The sequence below is a fragment of the Ustilaginoidea virens genome, chromosome 6, assembly GCF_000687475.1.
Source record: "Ustilaginoidea virens chromosome 6, complete sequence".
Classification (NCBI taxonomy): Eukaryota; Fungi; Ascomycota; class Sordariomycetes; order Hypocreales; family Clavicipitaceae; genus Ustilaginoidea; species Ustilaginoidea virens.
In genome coordinates, this window is record NC_057321.1 from 1,205,648 (window position 1) to 1,217,554 (window position 11,907).

General features: G+C 53.9%; 4 protein-coding genes across 4 annotated transcripts; 3 read left to right on the top strand and 1 right to left on the bottom strand.

Moving 5' to 3' along the window:
• Positions 1–3: 3 nt before the first annotated feature.
• On the top strand, positions 4–1,260 carry UV8b_07264 (uncharacterized protein; the record flags this gene model as incomplete). Its single annotated transcript, XM_043144761.1, has 3 exons — positions 4–110; positions 476–610; positions 786–1,260. 3 exons carry the CDS (start codon positions 4–6, stop codon positions 1,258–1,260), a joined length of 717 nt encoding a protein of 238 aa, XP_043000696.1.
• Positions 1,261–1,639: 379 nt separating this feature from the next.
• UV8b_07265 (uncharacterized protein) lies at positions 1,640–4,828 on the bottom strand (the record flags this gene model as incomplete). Its single annotated transcript, XM_043144762.1, has 6 exons — positions 1,640–1,874; positions 1,933–2,589; positions 2,646–2,978; positions 3,046–3,613; positions 3,692–4,728; positions 4,818–4,828. The coding sequence occupies 6 exons, from the start codon at positions 4,826–4,828 to the stop codon at positions 1,640–1,642; spliced, it is 2,841 nt and encodes a 946-aa protein (XP_043000697.1).
• A 600-nt stretch (positions 4,829–5,428) lies between these two features.
• UV8b_07266 (uncharacterized protein) lies at positions 5,429–9,731 on the top strand (the record flags this gene model as incomplete). Its single annotated transcript, XM_043144763.1, has 9 exons — positions 5,429–6,705; positions 7,085–7,327; positions 7,389–7,587; positions 7,644–8,418; positions 8,469–8,518; positions 8,617–9,052; positions 9,116–9,189; positions 9,259–9,282; positions 9,345–9,731. The coding sequence occupies 9 exons, from the start codon at positions 5,429–5,431 to the stop codon at positions 9,729–9,731; spliced, it is 3,465 nt and encodes a 1,154-aa protein (XP_043000698.1).
• A 1,761-nt stretch (positions 9,732–11,492) lies between these two features.
• UV8b_07267 (uncharacterized protein) lies at positions 11,493–11,799 on the top strand (the record flags this gene model as incomplete). Its single annotated transcript, XM_043144764.1, has 2 exons — positions 11,493–11,594; positions 11,650–11,799. 2 exons carry the CDS (start codon positions 11,493–11,495, stop codon positions 11,797–11,799), a joined length of 252 nt encoding a protein of 83 aa, XP_043000699.1.
• Positions 11,800–11,907: the final 108 nt, after the last annotated feature.

Below are 11,907 nucleotides of genomic sequence, written 5' to 3' on the forward strand. Positions count from 1 at the left end.
GCGATGCAACGGGACCCCAGGCAGAAAGCTAGGAGAGCAGCGACCTGTGCCAGCCACGAGGAAGAGGGCAGAAAAAAAGCCATTGTCGAGTTGCATGTGGATTGGACAAGGTGGGAGGAGGGGAATATAGTTGTGCATTCTTGGCTTATTTTACTTTTTTTTTTTTTTTTCTTTGTGGTTGCGCCCGCGGCAGGCTGGGTATGTTGGATTAACGTTTTACGGAAAGATGGTGGTGGGTGTATTATATACATAGAAACATCATAATACCCGGGAGGGACTATTCCTGATCGCGCGTTCCAGTCATGACTCGGTTGCGAGGTGAAGGCACCGCAAGTCGAAACCACCTTTCCGAGGAAACTGTTCATCGTCGGTTCTGTCAAGGTTATGCTTGCTGGTGTTGACGGTTATCTTGGGTGCAACGCCATGGTCAGCCGTGACAGCCGCGTTCGCAAGGCGTTGCCTGCTTTCTTTTCAGCGAGACGCTCCTCAGCACCGCAATTGCTTCTCGACATTGCGCCGCGGCCGCAGGCGAAGACGAGGCGAGAAGCACGATGACGATGGTTAACGCACAGCTGGTGCCGCAAGCAGGCGTGTTTCAGCACGGTACTCCGTACGTAACATTCGTGGGTGTGACTGGGGCGGGCTGTGGCCGTTGCGCTCCGCATGCAAAGCACATGCAGGATGCATTGCTTTGGGGGCTCAGAGTAGCGCAAGTTCCTGGTGCCTGGTGCCAGGTGCCAATGGAGATTGGCCACCCGCAACAACTTGTTGACATCGTCGGGTAGCCAGCGAAGAGATACGTGCCGCGTTACGGCCACCGCCAGCGCCAAATCAGCCGAAGCAAGTTCTCGTGGCGGACGGCTCTCCTGGACTGGTCACACTGTGACCGGAGGTCCTGAAACAGCTGGCTCAAGGGAAACGGCTTTGACACCAGACGCTTGTAGGGCTGACCGGGAGATGACGGAAAACAGCACGCGAAGCACGAGCGAGACGCTGTGCAAGAAGCCCACGAGGGCAGAGACTCTCGGACGGCAACTTACGCGCCGCCCTGACGTCTTTGTCGTCCGTGGCTCTGCCAGCCAGATTTTATGTACCCGCCCCTACTGCTCGATCCCTAACCTGGATTTTACTGACAAACCAAGCATGTTCGCCTCGGATGTCTACCCCCAGGGCGAAGTTCTACGGCACAGCTCATCAGCTTCTCTTTTCCGAATCGGCAATAGAATGGCCCTCTCGCTTGTCCCCGCCGCTGTGTTGTAGCGCTCGGGCATGCCGCGACGCAAGCAGTCTGCATCCCGGAGCGTCCCTGGATGAGAATTTTGCACAAAAGGTACCATGGCTCAGACCTCAAGCCAGCACAGTCAGCGAGGCCTATGCTTGGAGCTGCTGAGCTCTCCGTCACCACCCCAATTGCCGAAACCGTGTTGCGCTGGATACAGACTATAATACGTGGGATCGCTTCGTTCTTGAACGGGGGAGAGGCAGAACAGACGAGATGACGGACCTCGATTAGGCGTCCAACTCTGTCGGTCGTTGCTGATACAAAGAACATGGGGCGAGTTATTAAACTATCAACATTCAACATTCGCTTCTTACTTGATCAGCACCCCCTCTACTACAGAGCTTCTCATTCGGAATATCACCACAGCATCCATAAGCACAGCCTCGAAAACCCTGCTTCCTCAAACGGAGAGTCGTCAAGATCCGGTCGTAGCGCATGCCGTGTAGCTACTGCCTCTTCTCTGCAACTCGTCGATTCTGCCAACATGTCCCGACTTGCATAGATTTCCGAAAGTTTGTATAGGGCGCGAGCTCGTTGGCCGTCTCCTTCGGCAAAGGTCGCAGATATGTCGACAATCTGTTGGAGCAATTTCCTGATTTCAATCAGTCCGACAGTTTGCCCACTCCACACAAAGCAATCAGGGCGCTTACATCGCTGAGCTTATATGGCCCTCCTCCAATAGCATGGATGCCACGTCGTATTGAGAATCACACGTTTTGAGTCGGTTGCCCAGCACCTTTCGACGAAAGTCAAGAGCCTTCGACGCTAGTCTCAGGGCATCGGTTGATCGTCCCTGCGCCCGGCGAATGCGAGATAACAAGACCATGTCGCCCGAGAAACGCGGGTTGCCAGTGCTGAGAAAAGTCTCGTCTGTAAAGTCTTTCAAGGACGGACACTTGGCAAGAGTCTCTTCTGCCTCTTCGGGGCGACCCATGCGCAGAAGCAGACTAGCCAGGTTGCTGTAGGAGTTGCCGATTCTGTCGCTGTTGGCTTGCAGGCGGATGCGGATCGCCTCTTGGTGAGCCGCAAAGGCGTCGTCCAATTCGCCCATCTCGGTATACGCCAGAGCGACATTGTTCAGGCTATAGGCAATGAAGTGGTCTTGCAAGCCGAGTTTGGCCTTGCGTATCTGCAGCGCCCGCGTGAAGGGCGCCAGGGCTTTGGTAGGCTGAGCCAAGTCCAGTTCGATGAGGCCGCCTAGATCAATGGCGCTTGCATACTCCAGGCTAGTCGTGTCCTCAAAAGTAGAGACGGCTTGCTCTATCATTGACCTCGCAACCATGTACGTTTCCCGTTCGTATAGATACCTACGTGGCGGGTTCTAGTCAGCGAAAACGATGCCGAACGGATCAGATGCGCTTACCAGCCGCATCTAAGCAAGAGTCTAGCATATTGCTGTCCGTCCCCAGCATGTTTTCCTTGGTGCTTTGCAAGCTGCACCAAGTTGTACACATGTGCAAGACACTTCTCGCAGCGCGCCCAGGCTGAAACCTGGTGGCCTATGTCTGTGCTTGAGTGATCTGGAAAGCCCCAGCATAGCATGCGAACCACGGCGTCCAAGTACTTGGCCGTTTGTGTCCCGCTCAGCCTCTCCCGAGCCGCGGACTGCACCAGACGATGGATGGATAGAGCAGCGGGGTGACCAGATCTGTTGATGAGAGCTCCCCGGAGAAGCTCCTCGGTGGCGTCGCCAAGGCTGTGAATAATGTCATTCAGTACAGTTTTATGACGGGTCGCGGTGGCACAGAAGAGGAGACGCTTACTTCATTTCGTCGGACAAAAAGGTAAATTCTTCGTCCACACTCTCGGACCCTTTGAGCAAAATCTCTTCCAAGACACCATCGGGGTGGAACAAGGATAGCAAATTCAACAAGCGGGTGGAATTCTCCGTCAACCTCTCGAAGGAGACGTTCCACACTGAACTCAAAGTGTGCTCGTAATCACTCCCGGGGGCTCTGCGGGCATTGATTTTCAAGGAATGGCGTTTGTAAAGCGGCAGGAACTCGCCCAAGGTCAGTCCCCGCTGCTTGATAAACCCACCAATCTGCGTGAGAGCTAAAGGCAGTCCACCAACAGTTCTGGCGATGGCGATGGCGGCAGTCTGCTGCTGGTCGGTAAGGGAACCATGGTCGAGGTCAACCGCCTTCAGGAGCAGCCGACTGCCGTCCTTGTCGCCAAGCGTATCAACGGAAGCGTACGAGGTCGCCAGAGACGTGGCAATCACGAGATCTCGCGTTGTCACCAGCACTGAGCCACGGGCAGCGGTTGGCCAAGCCGTCTTCACAGTCGCAAGGTCGTCCGCGTTGTCCAACACCACAAGACACGCCGAGGCTACAGGCCGGAAAAGTTAGACGAGGAGCCCAAACCCCCAAAAGGCATCGACAAGGTGGTCCGGGTGTGAGAACAAACTTGTGGTGGCGAGCCATTTCTTGACCCTGTACATGGCTACTGCTACGTCTTTTCGTTCGTCGTCGCTCTCGAGCAAGCCCAGACCGTCAGCCATTGTGCGAAAGCTTTGCCCAATGGAAATGGCATTGTCGGCTGATATCCACAAGACAACGTCGAAGGATCCCAGCGCGAGATGCGCGTATTGAGCGGCAATCTGCGTCTTCCCCACGCCGCCCATGCCAAACAGGGCCATGGACTTTGGCAGTGACGCTTGTCTTTCCGGGTCCAGGGCCGAGCGTATAGCCGCCAGTATGTCCTCGCGGCCGCTAAACCTGGCATTGGCGCCAAACGGGATATTGCTGTAGCTTTCCCGCTTAGATTCGCCGGTGTCCTTGCCAACCACGATTGAATTCAAGAGCGCCAGTACTTGTTTGTAATGGGTCTCATTCCGGCGCATCCTGGCGGACTCGGCTTGACTCTCGACGATGGATGACATGCGCTTGATGCGCATATTTGTCCGCGAAAAGTCATTGCGAAACGTCTGCCACGCGTTCCTTCTCAAGACGGGGTGCGGGTTGCTGCGCAGGAAGTGAATGGTTCTGGCGTAGAAGCAGACGATGTCGCTGTAGACATCCAACAAGGCTTGTTGGAACTGACGGTCGAGTGGCAACGTCTGCTCGTACACCTGGAGACGCGGGAGGGTCAGGCTGAGCTCTTCCAGCATGTCAAGCACGTCCTGGAAGGTATCTGCGGCCGACGCCGCATGCGAAAGAATCAGCCGGATGCTGCCCCAGACAGCCGCTGTCAAGGCTGCGTCAGCACCGAAGCAGAGGGCCAGGACTGCGGAGAAGTCGTCGACAAACTTGAGCCTTGGAGCCAGTCTCTTGAGAGAGAGAATCCCGGTGTAGATGCTCGGGGCAGAGTCTTGGATGGCAGAAACCGACGCTATCAGCTGATCTAGGGAGTGCACCTTTTGTATATCCTGGTAGTCGGCTGCTGCCTGCAACTCCTCACGGTACTTGTCCAACGCCCTGTGCCACAATGGGCTCGAGGCCCGGCTGAGCTCGACATTGTCTGTCAACATTCGACGTCCGGTGCAAACTCGAGACTTCTGGGGGGAGGAGGGGGGAGGAGGGGGCAAACTCACGGTTCCGCCATTGCTGCTCGATATTGCGGCTTGAGCGTTGACCGACGCAGTGGAAGTGTTGAGAGGAAACGACTCGGTAAAAAAGAAATGCTGAACTAACTGTTTTGCCTGGGGATCAAAGGCGGGGAAACCAGGAAACTCGCCTTGTCAAATCAGGCGCATCCATCCTCTTCCTCAGCACAAGGATATGCGGCGCTTTGCGAGACGGACAGGGCTCCGGGCCTTGTTTGCTTTGGTCATGATTCAAGTCAAGTCCTTTGCTGAATTTGACAGTTTGCCCATGCGCACATCGTTTTCATACCAGCTCTACCTACCCCTGCAAGCCACTCAGCCGAGAAGGCTCGACGCACCAACGAGGGCTGCGCCGCTGCGGGCCGGAACCCTGCCCCCCGTGCCAGACGCTATTCAGACAAACAATCCGAACACCGGATGCGTGGCATAAAACAGCTGCACATACGCTGCATCCGTTCCTGCCCTCTCGTCTCAATGAGCCTACCTCGCCGTCTCTGTCTTCCCAATGCGGTCCATGCAGGTGGTCAGCCTGCGTAGCACCTCAACTGGTCGACTTGTCCAAGTTCTCATCCATTGGACTTGCACGAACCTTTTCAAAGATGAATTACTTGGCCCGTAAAAGGAGCGCAGTGTCTGTTGAAAGCTCTTGGAACGCCCCTCTCACCGAACTTCCGTGGTACCGATGGTGGCTTTCCCAGCAAATCCGCAGCCAGCCGCAGCGACTGCTGTTGCTGGGTCTGCCAAACGTGGAAGGCATTGACGACTCGAACGGGGCAGCGGAATTAATCCTACCTTTGCTGGAGCGTGTCAAGGATCTTGTGGCGGCACAAGAGTCTGCAACCGTCGACAGCATCACAGATGCGCTTGCGGGACTGGGCATGCTCTCCGTCAACGACCGTTGCGAAGCCTACCAGTCAGCAAAGCAGCTCGTTTTTGCTGCCTTGGGGTGGCTAACAATGCTCTACAAGCCTAACCTGTCGAACTTCACGGCCGGGGAGTTTGCCATTCTCGACGAAACAGACGGATACAGAGGCGGATCGCAAGTCTGCCTCGTTCAACTGCCGCACTCGAGTAAGCAGGACTTGCCAAGCTTTCTGCTCGGGTTTGGCCTGATGCTCCCACCTCGGGATTACTGTGTCGTCGATGCCCCTGATGATAAGAAGATGTTTCAAAAAACAAAAGCAATCACCGCCAAGGACTTCAATGCCCACGTCTTGACCAAAGTCTGCGGGCTCCGAATCCAATGGGTCGACTGTCTTTCCTGCCACCTGGAGTTGGATAGGCATTCCGGTACTCTCTTTCTTTTCCGGTACCCTTCGTTCTGTGTGTCGACTCTTGGGCGCCGAAAGCAGTCAGGCACAAAACAACCGCCGGATGACGTTATTCACCGCTGCGGGCTCCAGGAATCCGGTACTATTGATATTCCGTGGGCCAGCCAAAGGGACATTGTGGAGCTGCTGAAGGAGATACTGCTCTCGTACCGCTTGCTGTTTGGTCAGAGCAGTCAGTCGAGGCATTTGTTCCGCCAGCTGCAGCCATTTGCAGGTATACCGAGCCAAGGACACGATCAGTTCCTGCCGTTAATTTGCGGCAAATCAAAGTGTCCGTGTCCCGTCACACTCGTTGAGCGGGACGAGTACGATATGGCTGGAGACTTTCCCCATTTGCGAAGCAGGTTGGTGCTGCTCAACAGCTACGCATCTGGTAAGCGGCCTCGCTCGATCCTGCAGCTCTGGCGGGATAAGCGTGACTCTACGGCTTGGATCGCGTTCTGGAGTGTTTTGATTTTCGGGTCGGCAAGCATTTTCCTGCGTGTGTTGCAGACAGCTTTTCAGATTCTGCAATTTGTCCAGGGGCTAAAACAAGAGGTCAATAAGTAAGTACCTAAGCTGGCTGACACTTTGGTATGTATTATTCCGCAACTCAACTTGGAAGCAAGAGAAACCTGAGACAATCATGTTTGAAAAAGAGCGGCCTGGAATGTAGTAATGTAAATGTCGTAATGGTCTGTCCCACTCCTGTCCAAAGGTACTTCTTCGTCCTGCTGTACTTTGTTCAAATCTGCCGTTCTGTCCAGCTTGCTGGGAAGTGTGTCAAACCACGCAGTTTGCCATGGCCCCAAAAGAAGGAGAAGATGGACAAGGTGCAGTCAATGTGCTGAATAGCAGCCTGAAAAGACTCCTTCAGTACGTACCGTCAAGGAGCCTTTTCAGGCTGCTATTCGTGCGTATGATTGGACATGATTCCAAGCACAGACTTCCCAGATTCCCCCGCCAAGCTGAACATCGCCAGATCACGCCGTCTGCTGAAGAGACTGGAGACCTCAATTCAACTGCGCATCTGTCGCCGGGCAAACTCATCCGCCCATCCAGCTGTAGCCCAACGCGGCTTCAATTTGCCATGGCGGTACACGCCGTCCAAGTCTTCAAGCTGGGCATCGAGACCCAGTTTGAGCGCCTGACAGAGACAGAGAAGCGATATGCGCATCACATGGCTCGGTGAGCACCAAGACCTGCAACGCTGCGGAACATGGCCAACATGCTCAACATCCCAATCTAGCGCTGCATGGCTTGGAGCAAGAATCATTCTCCGGCAAGTGTCCCCAGAAGCCTCCTCCATTTTCGACTTCATCACGGAGCTCCATCGCAGCTGTTCATGTAACTGGAACTCGCTCCTTGGGAGCGACCTCAGCAGCGTTCAACTCCAAGCCTTGTTGACATACATGGCCACGTTTTTGTCCAACGTTGGAAACTACTACGTGCGTCCCCGAGTGGTTGAATCGTCGCGGCCGCAGGCATTGCTGACCCGCTACAGGGCTCCGGGGACCAAAAGTTCATCCCCAACGTGGACAAGGCGGCTCTGCACAAGCTGACAGCAAGATCCACGGTGTTGGAGGAATTGTATCAGAACATGTCCTGGGATATGCACGCCATGCCGCCTTTTAATCTCGGTTTCCCAAGCGACACGGCGCAGAGCAGCTACTACCCAGGGGATGCCGTTGGCGAATCCGACGCAAACGCCGTGTCCAAGATCCTGGAGCAAAACACCATCTTTCCTGAAAACACAAGACTTGAAAAGACCAATCAGGGATTCGATGTCCTCATCGCCTCGGTTGAAACTGGTGTCGCTGCCCAATTTCCCCTGCCGAGCGGCCAGGAAGGGCACGTGAGACTTGTCAAGGGAGACCACTCGTCAGACCTACAACGCATCTGCGCCGAGTTAAAGGAAGCATCTAGATATGCGGCCAACGAGCTGCAGAAAAGTCTCATCAGTGCGTATATCGAAAGCTTTGAAGCGGGCAGTCTAGATGCGTACCGCAAATCGCAACGCCTCTGGGTTCAGGATAAAGCACCGAGGGTGGAGAATATCTTTGGGTTTGTCGAGCCGTATCGTGATCCGCAGGGGATCCGAGCCGAATTCGAGGCCGTGGTTGCTATTGCGGACGACGTGGAGACTTTGCTTCTCACCAAACTGGTTGATAATTCTGCCAGATTTATTCGCCGGCTCCCTTGGGCAACGCCCGAGAATGATGGCAAAGGACCGTTTGAGAAGAGTCTATTTGAGCCGCCGGACTTTTCGAGCATTCACGGTGAGTGGCAAACACGCGGAGCTGTAAATCCGACGGCTAAACCCCCACAGCTTTGGCGTACTGTTCCAGCATCATCTTTCCAGGGATAAACTTGCCCAATGTCAGTTCTTCTTCCCATCTCGTCGGATCTTGTCGCCCGTAGCGTGCTACAGGCATCAAACCCACGGTTCACCGGGAGCTAATCATCCCAAGTCACAGTATAATGACATTCGCCAAGAAGATGGGTTCAAGAATGTCATCATCTCGAATCGCATGATCGCTGAGAGCCAAGCAATGCAGTACCCTTTCGTACAAGAGTCTGAAGCTGAACAATTCAAGAAGCACAAATTTCAAGCCTACTACTGGTGGGTTGTGCTCCATGAGCTGCTGGGCCATGGCACGGGGCAGATGATGGTGGAGAGTGCCGACGGTGTGTTCAATTTCGACGCCGAGAACCCGCCCATCAACCCCCTTGATGGGAAACCCATCTCGACCTGGTACAAGCCAGGTCAGACTTGGACCGGCCAGTTTGGCGATCTGGCGACTACCGTCGATGAATGCAGGGCTGAACTCGTTGGCGCCTACCTGATGGATGATCCAGAGCTTCTTGCCCTGTTTGGCTTCACCGACAGCTCTGAGATTTGCGCCGAGGATTGTACGTCGGTACCACGTTAGGATTCCGGCAAAGGAGCAGCACTGATCGCGGGCCATTTTCTAGTAACGTACAATTTATACCTGCAGCTAGGCGTGGATGGATTACGCGGGCTCTCGAATTTCAACGTACAAAGCAACGTAAGCCGTCGTTTAGGACTTGATTGAGCGCAGGGGGGGGGGGGTTTCGCTGACATGTCTACCTTGCAGAAATGGGGCCAAGCTCACAGTCGAGCAAGTATATCAGTCGTGCGTGGGATACCAGTTTCTGCGTGGGTTGGCTAACAGCTGCGCAGGCACACTTTGCCATCTTGAAGTGCTTGCTTCAAAGTGGCGGCGGCGTCGTAACCGTGACCCACAGCAGGCTCGAGCAAAGCTTGAAAGTGCGAGTGGACCGAGCCAAGATTCGTACTCACGGGAAACCCGCGTTGGGCAACATGCTTTTGCACCTGCACATGTTTCGATGCACAGCCGATGTCCAAGGCTGTCGAACATACTACGAGAAGCTATCGAGCGTTGAGGGCGAGCATCTCGAGTGGAGGGAGACTGTGCTCGCGACCAAACCACCTCCACTCATCTTTGCGCAGGCTAATACCTTTCTCGACGGTGACACTGTCACCTTGAAGGAGTACGAACCCACGGTGGAGGGCGTGATTGCAAGCTGGGCAGAACGGCAGGTTTGAACAGAGTCCGGCAGGATGAACAAGTACCTTTGCACAGGAGTGGGACAGACCATTACCACATTTACTACATTCCGAACCGCTCATTTTTGCACATGATTATCTCAGGCTTCTCGCTTGCAAGTTACAGAATCCCCCGACGTATTGCACACGGTAATATGACAAGGAATGACTTGAAAATGACCAACTGACACGGCCCTGGAACCTTGTCCATCTCACTCCAGTGGACCGCGCATTTACTTTTGCTGAAGAGGATTGCGCCTGATATGAAAATGTGACCATTTCCACTGCGTCGGTCGCCGAACAAGCCATACTATCAAGAAGCCATTGGGGAACGGGTAGTATGCCCCCCAGAGACGTCGAGTTGCACTGGACGTTCATGCCGACGCATGATAGCTCGGCCGCAGATCGACCTGATTTTAGCCCAGGTGGAAAGCATACCCGGATTTTCTTAGCAGAAAGGGGATTCTTATCTCGATTCTCCCAGTAATTTTGCCATTTTCACCTCGTGCGGTGCTGACATTCGTCGTTTCAGCCCGGACCTCGAGCCCATGTGGCACCTCCGGAGCATTGTGAAATAGAATTGCAGGCAGCAGCTGACTACCAGGATATACAAAAAGTGCACTCCCTAGATTAGCTGATAGCATCAGTTTCTGCCATCTAAGACTCTGCCCCAAGCATCTACACCGGGATTCTCTCTCTTAAGAGACTTGCTCCAAGGCTCAAGTTTGTTGACGACTTCTCTGCAGTCCTGGCCCTCTGCTTTGGTGCTGATGCAGCCTTGACCGCGGCCGTCTGGGGCAGCGTCCGGCTGATTCTTTCACATGCGGAGATGCTTTCCAGGATGTCCTTGATATGCTGCAAGAGCCTAGCTTGACACTCCCGCCCGTGCAGGTTTGGCAGCCTCATACTCAAGCTTCGTCCTACAGCTGTCGGGGACATCCGTCCAGTTGCATTTTAAACAGAACGCCGCGTTCAGAGCTGACGGCGTTGATACAGCAAACGACGCAACGAGTAAAACGACCGCGTCAAGCAGTCACACTACATACTTCAGCGTGGAATGAAGAATTGCATGTACTCGTGGCTAATTAACTTGGTATAGCTTACGGAGTCCTGGCACGTCTTGACATGTATCCAGCGATTGCGCATGACACATGACTGCCTGCCTCCTCCTGGTTTGCGAATCGGCGCCCACGCCTCCATTTCTTCCGGTCGAGAGGCCGGCGGCCAATTACCGGTACAATATGTATAGTTGGTACAGTAAGAGAGCGTCTGCTTTGCACCATGTTGATATATAGTGCTACACAAACCGGAAGACAGGTCAAGTACTCATTTCAGACCTGCAAGCTATTGCTTCTGATTTTACCTCGCTCTCTCTTATTCAAAGCTTTAGACATCCTCCCATATAAGAACATCTATACATTCCCGCCATGACACCACACGCGCCGCATATGAAAATGTTGCGTGCTTGGCTGAGCCTACTGGGGTGCCCCTTTGGTTAGTAGTGGGTATAGTGGCGTCTGCAACATGGGATTTAAGACGTCTGATAATACCAGTCACTTGTCTAATCCGCTTGGCGAGGAAGCAGCAAGCATGCACTTACGACTAATCGGGTCCAGGTGGGGAGGCTGAAGTCAAGCTGAGTTGTTTGTAGGTGGGACGATGCTTCCGACATGGCCATGTGTTTGTATCCAGAAGCGCTAATACCATTCTACAAATCGTCCCGGTATTTTACAAGCCTAAAAGGATGTCGGCGGTGCCACGATGGATGCTTCTTGCCAGGAATCAACTGGAAAACTGTCTCGGTACTTTTATACTTCTTTTCAACCACTTGCCTTGTACCAAACTCCACGTACAGCACATCGAGTGAGCACCCACAAAGGAATGGGCACGATTCCGCAATTTCTGACCACTGACTAAGATGGCTGCTAAATCCAACATTGTGGAATTCAATTCCGCTCCTATCAACAACTGCGTCTATAGCTCGAGCACCGAGACAGGGCTGATCAAAATCTCCGACTGTGGCAGCCCTAGCTGCCCCAACTCCGAGGCCAACCCTGATAAAGAGTAATTTGGCGATCGAGTGGCTAATCTGGCAATTTTTTTTTTTCTCAATGGAAGGGCAATCACGCAGTCTCTCGATACGGCGGGATTTGCTCAGGGCCTTTGATTCTTGCAA